Source organism: Giraffa tippelskirchi, chromosome X, assembly GCF_054371585.1.
Source record: "Giraffa tippelskirchi isolate mGirTip1 chromosome X, T2T-mGirTip1v1.2.pri, whole genome shotgun sequence".
In the NCBI taxonomy this organism is placed as follows: Eukaryota; Metazoa; Chordata; class Mammalia; order Artiodactyla; family Giraffidae; genus Giraffa; species Giraffa tippelskirchi.
In genome coordinates, this window is record NC_137289.1 from 135,635,275 (window position 1) to 135,647,763 (window position 12,489).

Genomic DNA, 12,489 nt, shown 5'->3' on the forward strand with positions numbered 1-12,489 from the left:
TTTCTGTGATCATTCACCCACCTGATGATTAACTTCAAAGAGAGAAGAAAGACTTGTATAAGGTACAATTCAGGAAGGAAAAAGGCTGGTAATGTACAGCCGAGAAAGGAGAAGCTGTTTCTGTGTAAAAATGTATCACTGTGAGGGACTCAAAGTTTATGAATGAGAATTAAATGGCCTTCTACAAAAATGTAGTGCACATATTTTTTGATGTTTTTCGATGTGTAAGTTTTTGATATGCTCATTGATAGAAATTTTAAAATTCCATTTTCATTTTTAGATCCAATTGAGTTTGTTGACTCATCTGTTTAGAATACATGGTTCTTGAAAAACGTCCTTTTCTTGTCAAGTGTTCTTCCCAAGGCTTGGGTGTTTATCTTTTAAAGTCTGTATTCTATTATGTCTCCTCATGCCTTCCCAGCAAACAGATTCTTTGGTTGTTTCAACAGACTTAAGTGTTACCTACAATAAGGGGAGGGGGAAGCAGACATCTTGGAGCACAAACGCAATTACAGAGAAAGCTTTTAGTATTTGTTTTGACTCAATACTAAATTTGTTATTTCTCTTAAGAGCTCAGTGTTTAACTCTCAAATGGCTCCCACCCTGAGATGCTGGGCACAATGCTTTATTGTAAAATTCCATCTTTCCTTTCCATCAAAATGGAGCTATCTGTACTTTCTCTGATGGAACTTTTAAACTCTTTTTCCCTGGACTTTCATGAATACTGCAGAGCATATGGCAGCTCCTGAATACTTGGGGTCTGATGCACCATCACACATACACCTATTCATAAGCAACTGACTGTATGTTGAAGGGACATGTATGTGGTCAGGTGTGAGGTGAAGGACCCTAGCACACACAGGTGGTAGAAGTGGGTGGAGGGATGTATCTTTACCTGTCATGATAATGCATAGCCTTAAGTGGAGGGGGTCCTTAAGTGGCAAGATGTATAATAACCTCAGAAAACCTGTCACAGAACAAACCACCCAGGAAGGGCCTATCGGCCAAGAATCAACTTTGCATTGCCGTGTTTGCCCTCTGGTGTTCACCTAATGAGTCTCTGATGTACCTGACACTGGTAGTGGACTTCATTTTGCCTCCCAGGCCTATAGGCATCCTTGAGCCTTTGAACTGTCTGTGTTACCCAGTGTGTATAGCTGTTAGTGGTACAGGCTGTAAAGCCAGAGATTACTGGAGCTTGAATCCTTAATCCATTTTGTACTGTTTCCACATATGTAAAAAGGGAGCAGCACTCACCTCCTAGGGCTGCACACAGAAGATGCTTAAAACAGTACAGTAAGCCCTCATTGAGGGTCACACTGTTATTATAATAATCATTCAGGAATGCTCTATGCTCCATGTTAAAGTGACAAAAAAAAATTAATACCATTTAATCACTGCATTTGAAGCTCTTGAAGTGCTAAACATAAAATTTCCTTTTTATTTTGCAGAACATAAAAACATAGTCTCCCAGTCTGCCTTTTCTTCTCTTCCTTTTACAGCTGAAAATGTGTTGATTTTTCTTCCTTAGTGCTTCCTGACCTCCCTCAAATCTATAATGAAAACTCATCAGTGTTCTATTAATTTTGACCTTGATATATTTTTAGGTCTGTGATATTTAAAAAAAAACTCCCATTGACCGTTCATAATAGCTGTTGTTATACTGCACTTTTAAAAAATCCATCTAGGATACATGTATATGTATGGTTGAGTTCCTTCGCTGTTCACCTGAAACTATCACAACACTGTTAATCAGCTATATTCCAATACAAAATGTTTTTTTGTGTTAAAAAAAATTAAAATAAAATAAAATAAATCCATCTACTCTACCAACAAAGGCAATACAGTACTTCCTTATGGATGTGGTATCACCTCTTTCAATGTATTTTATGCCAGACAGAAAGCCTAATTTAATGCCCCTTCAAATGAAATTTTATTTCTTGTGGTTAAATAGGATCTGCACTATCTGATATTTTCCTATCATCTCACATTAACCTAAAGTAGGGTCTATTAAACAAAATATGAAAATGGTTACACAGTACAGAATGCTTTATTGTAGGAACATTATTTAGGGTATGGTCTTGTGCAGAACAAATAGAAACCTCAACTGATGAGGGAGTGCCCTCATTGTATAAAATATTCTATTCAACACACTCTAGCCACTTCTTTTTATTAGAATCTTATCTCTAATCCAGTTCAGCTGTCATATTCTGGGTGCATGCTTTGTTCCAGTCACCATACTAAGTGTCAGCTATGCAAAGATGAATTGAAACCTGATCCTGGAGTTTGAGGGGCTCATGGCCTCCAGGACTATGTGACCGGGCAACTTATTTCATCCTTTTTGTGCCTTGGTTTCCTCATCTGTCAAGTGGGGAATTCACCACATGTGAGCTCATAGGGTTGTTGTGAGGGTAAAATGAATCCACACGTGTAAATGCCTAGGTCAATCCATGGGTTATTGTAACTGCTCAATAAATATTAGCCATTATTATCAATCATCATCATTGTAATCATGTGGTTCCCAAAGTGTGTCTCTTGGAAGAGTTGTTTTATGGGATGTTGTTAATTAAAGAGTTCCATGAAAAAGTGGAAACACTGCATTAAGCAAAGTTGAATAGGATCCTTACTGCAGGATTTCTCAGAGTCCATAACTTGCTAACGACTTGGTAATTTCCAAGAAGGCGGTGATATATGCAATACTTCTTAAACATATTGGACCTTTGAAATGAGTATCTTGTAGGATAGTGTTTTTCAGTGCAAACTTCTAGAAGTAATGGCTAGATCTCTATTTTGTCTGGATTGAGCAAATTGAAGCCACTGTTAACCATACTTCTAGCAGTCAGGCATAGGTAATTGAATTACTGTACCTATGTGCTTTAGACAACATGAAACCAAATGTTTACAGATCTCTACCTGGCCATTCACTCACTCTGTCACCTTAGTTCATCCTTAGTTTATCCCTCTGTAAAATAAGGACAATCATACTACTGAACAGGATTGTTATAATGAATACACAAAATAATGTACAGCAAGTGCCTGGTTTACAGCACACAAAGTCCTTAAGAGATGGCTCTTCTAATTATCCAAGTAATGCATGGAATGGCCTTGCTCTCTCTTCAGCTGCTTCCATCTCCTCCCTGCCCCAGAGTAAGAGGGAGGCCAGAATGAGACCCACCCTTAGAGGACATGGATAGTTGTCTTTCACATTCACATTGAAGAAGAGATTGCCTTTGAATTATAAGAAGATTCTATCTAAGTCTACATTTCTTTTCAATTGTATTAATGAAATCTCACTTATGCCAGGGGCATAAAAATATCCTGAAGAAATCAGTTAATCCTTCCATAGCCTGGAGAGGGCCTTAGGCTTCCAAGCAGCTGATAAGGTTCTGGACTGGATGTCGGCCCACCTCTTCTGTAAAGGACCAAATAGTGAATACTTCAAGATTTACAGATCACTGGGTCTCTGTAGCACTACTCAACTCTACCGTGACAGCACAAAGGCAGCCATAGGCAATATACAAGTGAATGGAGGTGGCTATGTGTCAATGAAAATTTATTTACAACAACAGGTGGCAGGATGGTTTTGCCCCATGGGCTGTCGTTTGCTGACCCTGGTTCTGTACTCTGTAGTCTGCTTCTTAAACCCCACTGTTTATGGGAATGGAGTTGCAACCAAGGTAACCTCAGCACACTAGGCACGGTGGATCTGATACCTTCAGATGAAAGAATCTGACGTGACAGGTGGTGGGGCAAGCTAGAGCTGCCGGGAAATCTAACCCCATCAGCGATCTGTTCGCTAAGTCTAATGAGACCAAGTGACAATGACCACTGGCAGCACTTGTCCCTCCTTCCCCTGCCTCCTGAACACACCCCCTTTGGAAGGTATCATGGGGCCTCCCCGGGGCCTCAGCCCAGTGAGAGCCAATGTTCTCTGGGTCATCAATGGCCCTTTTTCTCCATTGATGATCAAAGTGAGTGGAGTATTATTGCCCTTTCCCACGAGATCTGAGAGTTTCATGGTTGAACGGAAAAGAGTTCTGTGTCCTAGTCATAGCTGTGCTCTGTGACTTCATGCCCCCATGGTCCTTGTGAGCTGCAAAGGGCATGGGGGCTGGGTGGGAGTGATGCTTCATTAAATGACCTGTAAGCCTCTCTCCAGCCTCTAACAGTCTACAAAACTTTTACTTTGGTCAAATTTACTTATACCCCTTTGTTGTATGCCAGTCTGCCTTAAATCAGTTTGGAAGTCACACTTACAGGTTAATCACTACTACATAAAAACACTGAAAAATCTATTAGCTTAAAATAGCAATAACTATTACCTTTCACAATTTGATCTTGACCATTACAGACACCATGAAGGACAACATTACAGATATTTCAATTATTAAAAGGACAGTATGGAGGTTCCTCAAAAAACTAAAAATAGAACTACCATATGATCTATGAACTTCTTGAGACTAATTTCTATTATTATTAGGATGATAATAATAGTCACAGTTTCTTCCGAGTTTACTATGTACCTGGCACAATGCAATGGGATTTCCATGGATTATAATGAAAAGTTTGGAGAAGCAAAAGAACTCACTCAGGATCACACAGCATGTGAGTAGAAGAGCCAGGAGCTGAACCAAACTTGCTTGATCCCAAAGCCCATGTCAGGAACCACCCTGCAAAACTGTCCAGTCTCACTGCTTACCATCTCTACCTCGGCACACAGAGTAAGGATGGAGGAGTGGGAGCAGACCATCTGAAGGGTAATCATACTGACCAAGGCTACTTGAGAGAGAATTACCATTTTACAGATGCTGAATACTCCCTTTTAAAGCCCTCAACTGACATGCAGAACGGCTGTCAGCATTTCAGCAGAAGCAGCTAACAGTTTACACTGATTAAAGTCACCTTACATATAAGTTGGCTAGGAGTGAAAAGTACAAAGTACAGTGACTCAGTGACAAATATGGTCTGGAAATACAAATGACCATGGCCACTGAATCCCATTGTTCTGCTTAATTGATTTAATCAAGCTGCTTGTGAAACTAGACCTAACTTCTTTATCATACATTTTAGAGGAATGATTATATGAGCCTTGCATCATTAGTTAGTGTGTGGCCTCTTACCATGGGAAGTTTCCATTGTCACCCAATCCATGTGTAGAACAGAATATCTTGATGCCCCTAGTTTTAGTACTTCTCTTCTTTCCCCATCCGTTATCATTGCTCTTCCACTCTCCATTGCCCAGGGCATAAGGGCTCCATGGAAGACGAAAACAGCCCGACAAAAATAATTACAGACAGGAGTTAGGGACTCTAATCCCATTTACAATTTTCAGTTTAAAAAAAGATTTCAGGTATATGACAGTCCTTGGTACAAAGAAAGAGACTATCACCACCCATGGTTTGTCAGTTAATCAAATACACTTATGAAAGCTAAAAATAATAATGATGATACATACCTTTCTTTACTATTTTATTTAAATTTGTAAAAGAGAAAAAATGAACTTTCATTTACCACGTTTTTCTTTTGACCTTGGATCTACTGTTTCTTTCTTAGGTAAACCACTGTAATCCATTGTTTATGGTTTCCAATGCTGGTTTCTTTGAAGTGCAGCCAGAATTTGAAATGGAGCAATTTGACTCTAGAGTTACTTCCTGCTGGTGATCTTTGCTGCTCTGCCCAGGGCTCCATATTGGTGACATGAGGCAAGCAGCCATATACTGACTAAAAGATGTCATTTTTCAAGGCTGACATTCACAAGTACATCAGAAACATAACCTACCTCCAACCAATTGTACACATTATCTTAATAGCTTTACAGTACATTCTTGAAATTTGCTTTTCCCTGGATGACAAGACTACGGTTGAGTCACTCAGGAAATTACTGAAGAGAACAAAAAGTGTTGAGAACAGAGGGGGAAAAAACCTTTCAGTATGAAACATCATGGGTGAAGACTGGGGCTGAGTGGGAGTTTCTCAAAATGGTGTTGAGTGGGAAAGTTTTGTGTATTCTGAATCCATTTCACATTTCGAGAATCCCTACAGACAAAGAAGTTATGCATTCCAGTGATATGGAATTTTATTTTAAAACGGGTTGAATATATTTTAGTTGGTGTGCATGTGTGTGTGTGTGTATGTGTGTGTGTGTGTGTGTGTCTGTCTGTCTTCCTAATTTGGGCTAATATATTAAATAAGAAATCTTATTTTTTAGTTAGATATAGGAAAAACACATCTCTTTCTGAAAATCTTCTGTGAAGATGCTAGAAATCTCAAAATGTCATACCCTGCTCCATTCAGAGAAGGACTAGGATGTAAGAATAGGAAAGCACAGGAAGAAATACTGCAAAATGCAACCATGTAGGGGTTCTTCTACACATGGGATGGGAGAAAGGCATGGGGGATGCTACAGATTCTGGCAGGAGCTGCTGGAAACTTCTGAAAATGAAAGACAGAACCCATAGGGAGTCATCTGAAACAAATATGCAATGGGAGGAAACTCCAAAAGCCTGAACACTAAAAAGAGAGATGGAGTGGGGACCCAAAGGAGGGGGAGATCAGAGGACAATGGCTCTGGAAAGCAAAGTGGAGTGGGATTGTCAGTATTCAGTGGCTGGCAGCGATCAGAACCCAACCCACTGGGTAAAGATGTCATTGCATTGTAAGTCACACAGGAGTGGCTTTGGAGGGAATATTGTTTCCAGAGTTCTCGGGCTCAAAGCCCAGAGTCAAGCAGGAGAACAATACAAATAATTAAGGGACTGGTGGAATTAACTTACAGGGAATTCTTTCTGCTTTTCTTCACCTGGTGAGATCAAGTGTAGTATTCATTTCACATCAGATAGGTCTATTATCAGGGAACCGTATCCTGTTCTGGCAAAAGATGATCTAGTAGATTTTTTCCATTCCCAACTTTGAGGATGTAACAAATTATGTATAGCTTGGGAAAGTGATGCACTGGGTCTGCTGCGTCAGAGTCATATTTAAAAATATCTAAGATGAATACATCTCAAGGACAGAAAAAATGCTAGAGAATGTGTTACAAAAGAAAAAAAAAAAGCTCACTTCCTTTACACTTATGCAGAATCTATATAGAGAAGGAAGTCCAACCATATATCAACCCAAGGTCACTGATTTCTGTGTTTGTTTATTCTTTCATAAAAATGTAGCTCATATTGCAAACCCATTTTGAGTAGTGAATACGATGCTCAATTTGCAGATGGAAAAATCAAGTCATTGAGAAGGTATTTTGTTTGTGTTCAAACAGAGCAGGACTCTGAAAGAAACGAGAACGTGACACAGTTCTCCCACTGATGGAATAAAAACAGAGAGATATAGGTCTATACATTTCTATGCAATTCAAATTCTAAGGAATTTTCCTATGGCTCTAATTTAGTCTATAATTTGTCACTCAGATATCACCACCCTACAATTATATTAATGAATCATCTCTAATCATTTACAAAGCACTCTGCCGACATTCCCTTGGTGTGTATGTTAACGACTGGATACTTGACATGTTCATAGGCTGCTGTGGATCCTGTCAATATTTCCTGTCAAAAAACCCATTTAGGTTCCTGGTTTTTTGAGTGGTGCCTTAAAGATGAAAAAGCATCAAGCCAGTTAATTAATGGCTCATTTTTCAGTGTTCCTTTGACACCTATTCTAGAATTATCCATTTGTGTGCCCCTTTTCCAAGGCGATTCTCAAGATGTGAGTTTGCAATTTTAGAGCCAGTTTAGAGAATGTGAGAGTGGTTAGAGTTAACTTTGGTCAAGTGAAAGGAGCTCTTTGGAGAGGAATTTGATAGGGTGAAAAAGTCTGTCCCTAAGGTCAGGGAGTGTGGATCTGGAATCTTGGCTTTTCCTTGAACTGTTTGTGTGACATTGAGTATGTGACCTAACCTCTGTGAGGCTCAGTTTCTTTGTGAATAAAATGAAGATGACAGCCTGAACCTCAGAAGTTTGTGGTCAGGATGAAAGTGTGGCGACAACCTAGGCTGAATCTTGGGGTTTGGGGTGAACATGGCAGTTGGTGGGGGTGGGGGGAGAGGCAGTCACTGTTCCACAATGTCACCACCAGGTTAAGGTGACAGTCCCAATCCACCTCTGCCACTTTGTTAACACACATTTGTTAGCAAACAAGCAGAAACCATCTTCACAGTCTGTCTGTGAGCTGGATGAAGCCTCACCTCTTGTCCCTTTAAGTGCTCTGAGTGACTGCCAGTTTGCATAAAAGATTCCTGTGGGGATTCTGTTGCCCCAGGCTGGCAGCTGTAAGCTGGAATTCCTCGTTATCAATGGCTGGAGACAGGCCCATGAGGGATCACTCTTCTGAGCTCTGAATCTAAAGATGCAAGCTATAGGCATCAGATTCTTACACTCTGTTCAGCAGTGTGGGAAAGTTCTCTCAAATATTTTAACCATTCTACATATCTTAACCTCCTCCACCTTCATCAAGAGAAGCTATTTCTAACACTCATTTCATTATCTCACCTATTTTTGACATTTCTGCAAATATTAAAGTCTCAGGCCTTGGTGGAGATGAGGCTAACAGAAAAGACTTGAAGCAGCAGTCTGGAGAATGTGGTCTTAGTGATATTTTATCACCCAACCACCCCAGGAAGATGAACTCCCAGTTAGAGCAATGGAGTTCCCTACAACTGCAGTTTAAACCAATCTGTGTATATAAAATATCACACTGTCTATGCTAAAGTGGTTAAAAGTAAATTACAGACATCTTAACCATGGGCAGAGTGAACATTTTAAATGTACATCAATACTCATCCACTTAGGGATGATCTCTTTCAATGGTTGTCAGATTGGGCCCCAAGTTCCTTGGAACTGCTCACGGCCCAGGGCTTGGGGGAAGGAGGAGGGATCTGGGCGCCCCATCACCTTGGCCAGAGCAGGTCCATCTCCACTGAGTTTGCATTTTAGATAGTTTCACCATGCTTTACTTAAAAGAAGGGTTCCATGGACAAGAGGTTTGAAAATCACTAATAAAGCCTAATATTCATATTAAACAAATCGGGACGATGCGACTCAGAGTAGTTGTCACTTCTCCAAGCAGAAAGTAGCTGTAGCCACTCCTAGCAGTGGGCTCTTTTTTACTACCATAGGCCACCCATGGACCATGGAGAGGCCACATGCATTACTAAAATCAATCTTTGAGCAAGAAAAGGTGGTATTTCCTGACCATGTGCTTTACTAAATACATTATCCTGGATGATTTTTACATGTTCCATTACTGAAAACCACAATCTACCATAAAGTATATACACTTGATTAAATGGGTTAGCTTACTAATCTTATATTTCAGAAACAATATGCTAACTTGAACTTCCTATTAGGAAGATGCTCTCTGTAGATGTTTAATAAATGGGTAAGGATGGTGGTGATCTAATTAAACTTTTAGCCAGTTAACTTTTTTCCAAATAATCCCTATATCAACTTTTCCCCTCTTCCACCCAAACTGTAGTAATGGAAAGTTATTGGTTCAATATATATCATCCTCAGTGAGTCTTGTTTACATTGTTTTGATCTTATTTCAGGACCCTAATGATATTTCAGCTTCCCTGGTGGCTTAGGTGGTAAAGCATCTGCCCATAGTGCAGGAGACCCGGGTTCGATCCCTGGGTCTGGAAGATCCCTTGGAGAAGGAAATGGCAGCCCACTCCAGTACTCTTGCCTGGAAAATCCGATGGACAGAGGAGCCTGGTAGGCTACAGTCCATGGGATCACAAAGAGTCAGACACGATTGAGCGACTTTCCTTTCCTTTAATGATATTTCAACCAATCTAAGACACTGTCTATTGTAAAATGCCAGTATTTTATGTCTTGCTAAGAAATAAAACCAATGCACCTATTAAAAATTAAGATACCATTGCCTGTGAGGCACTCTGATATCAGAAATATTAAAAGAGGTGCATTTTGGAATTCATGAAGTATGCTACCATATTTGCCACCATATAAGACATACTTTCCCTCTTGTCTTATGCTCCCCCTCCTCCCTCTTAAGGCCACCTGATGCTTCCAGTAAGCAGAGAAATAGCATAGAAGACTCAGCCTTAGTATTTGTAAAATGCTTCCCTCTAAAATTGTGTTGTGCTTATATTTGAACATATATGATACATACTGACCCTAAATACTTCTTGGCATGATTTTGCCCTAGGGAAAGTGATGGACCTCCCTGGATACATACTATAAACACTTTAAATCCATTTCTTTTCTGTGGGATAAGCCTTATTCTAGTAGGGAAGAAAGTTGCAAAGCCTCTATGTGGAAAAAGTCACACAGAACAGGACATAGATCCTCCATGTTGCATGAACATGGACACTGGATAATTTCTGTGTCTTGAGTTAAATATTCCCCTGGCAACAGAACTCATATCAGGCAGTTTCAAATACCACACTTCCTAATGATTCTGTTTGCTGTGGTACCAAAATTGTCTAAATTGAGTCATAAGGTAACAAAATATTTTGCTCCCTTTGCTCTTGCATCATTTTCATTCATAACATCAAAGTGCAACTTCAATTTTTCAAGCCCACATATCCAATTACTCATAAGGCAACACTTTTATCTCAAGTGGAAAAAAATACATTCTGCCTTAAAGAAAAGTCTTAATGCTTGTTTTAGATGAGTGATACTCCTGAGTGAAGATGTTTTTGGTCTGCATTAAACATTCTTGCCTTTTGATAACAGATGAAATATGCACAAAATTCAAATTTACATATTCTCTTTCCCAAGTCTGAATTACTGTGTCATTTATTTTCCTTACATAATTTAATGTTTAGCATGTTTAATGTGTTCTAGAAGGTATTTTATTTTTACTAACGGATGGGTATTAGTATGTCATCTTGAAGGAGAAGAATCTATGAATGGTGATACCAATGAACTTGACTTTACAGCACCTTCCTCACGCACTGACCCACACAGTGGTGTGTCAGGGAGAAGGTAAGAGTGTCAGTCACAGAGACCTAAGGGAGTGTGAGAATAGCCATAGGGCATTATGGGAAGGAGGGGGTGGTTTAGGAGGTGTCATTGCCCTCCTCCTGTGGTAAATCTGAAGGCAGCTGAAGGGGGACTAAGGTGTGGGATGGTTTGTGCAAATGCCATTGCCTCCTCTCCTAGAATTATGTGTTCCTTCCTCATCCCAGAGAGCAGAAAATATTAAGCACCACAGGAGGGCAACAGCCAGAACAAACTGTCTTCCAATTCTTTCAGCCAGTAGGGAGCTATGAAATCACTGCGCAGACCTAAGGACGAGTACCACAAATGTGGACTAAATGGAAGTCAAATTATCCTTTGCGTATTTTTGTACTGTCATTATAGCAATTTTCTTGAGGTAAAAAGCTTTCAAGATGTACTTGACAGATTTGTTTTGCCTGACAATGATTACCGTCTCAGAATGTTATTGCCGTTTCTTACTTCTCTTAAGCTAAATCTTCCCTGCTTTCTCTTTTAGGCAAATATCAATATCCCAATGGGAGCCTTTCGGCCAGGAGCTGGGCAACCCCCCAGAAGAAAAGAATGTACTCCGGAAATGGAGGAGGTGAGGAAAACTGAGCTGGCAGAACTCAGCACCATCTTTCTCCTCCAATATCCTGACTAGACAGGGCCCAGAGGCAAGGCGAGGGCCAGCTTTCCAGGACGAGGAAGGCACAAGTGGATGTGGGTCAAGGAGTCATCACATAGAACACACATTTCTTTGGCTTTCTTGCCTTCAGCTTCCCTTCAGCTGACTCTAAGTGCCTGGCCCAGGTACTTGAAGATGCTGAGTTTGGCATCTAGTTTATTTATTCATTGTGTATATCAACTTGTGTGTCTGCTTGTGTGTGTGTGTGTGTTTGTGTCTGTGTATGTGTATATGTAGGGGGAAGTGGAATCTCTCAGATGTTCTTGGTTCAGTAGTAGTCACGAGCTTGGTAAGTTTTCACTCCAAACCTTTTATTGAATCAAGCAGGATACACTTAGTACAGTTTCTGATGAGCAATGAACCCTGGTGGGAACGCAGGTAATAAGCACATTAAATTACTTGCGGAGTCAAACATAAAGCCCCAATCCCTGGATATTTCCTTTGAAAAGAGAAACTTGCAAGGGAGTCTATCAATTTCTGTATTTTCCCCTTCCCTCTAATTCTTTACCTTTCCTCCAAATTCAAATACCCAGTCTTCTAAAATGGGGGCTAAAATTCATCATGGGTACAAAAAATAGAGAATAGTTCCCCATCCAAATGTTTATATTTTTCCTCAGTTGTGACTTTACTGATGAAACTTGGAAGGTCTGAGTCTGAAAAAAAAAGTTAAGGTCTTGGAGCAATAAATAAAGTCACAGGGCACTACAAACTGTATTTTGTTTTTTAAACAGTGAAAAGACTTCTTTAAACTTTTGTAGGTGACCTTTTTGGTATTTGGTCCAAAAGAATCAGCATTTCAAAATTTCCTAATAAAACTTTGGTTGTCCTGCATCTAACCTTTTTCTTTCTCATAAATAA

The 12,489-nt window shown here is 39.9% G+C and overlaps 1 protein-coding gene across 1 annotated transcript in view; it reads left to right on the top strand.

The window, feature by feature from the left end:
* SMPX (small muscle protein X-linked) overlaps nucleotides 1-12,489 on the top strand; it is a 50,820-nt gene that overhangs the window by 3,936 nt on the left and 34,395 nt on the right. Inside the window, exon 3 of the mRNA XM_081565959.1 lies at nucleotides 11,461-11,547. Within this exon, the coding sequence (XP_081422085.1) occupies nucleotides 11,461-11,547 (87 nt within the window). The remainder of the gene's footprint in view (nucleotides 1-11,460; nucleotides 11,548-12,489) is intronic.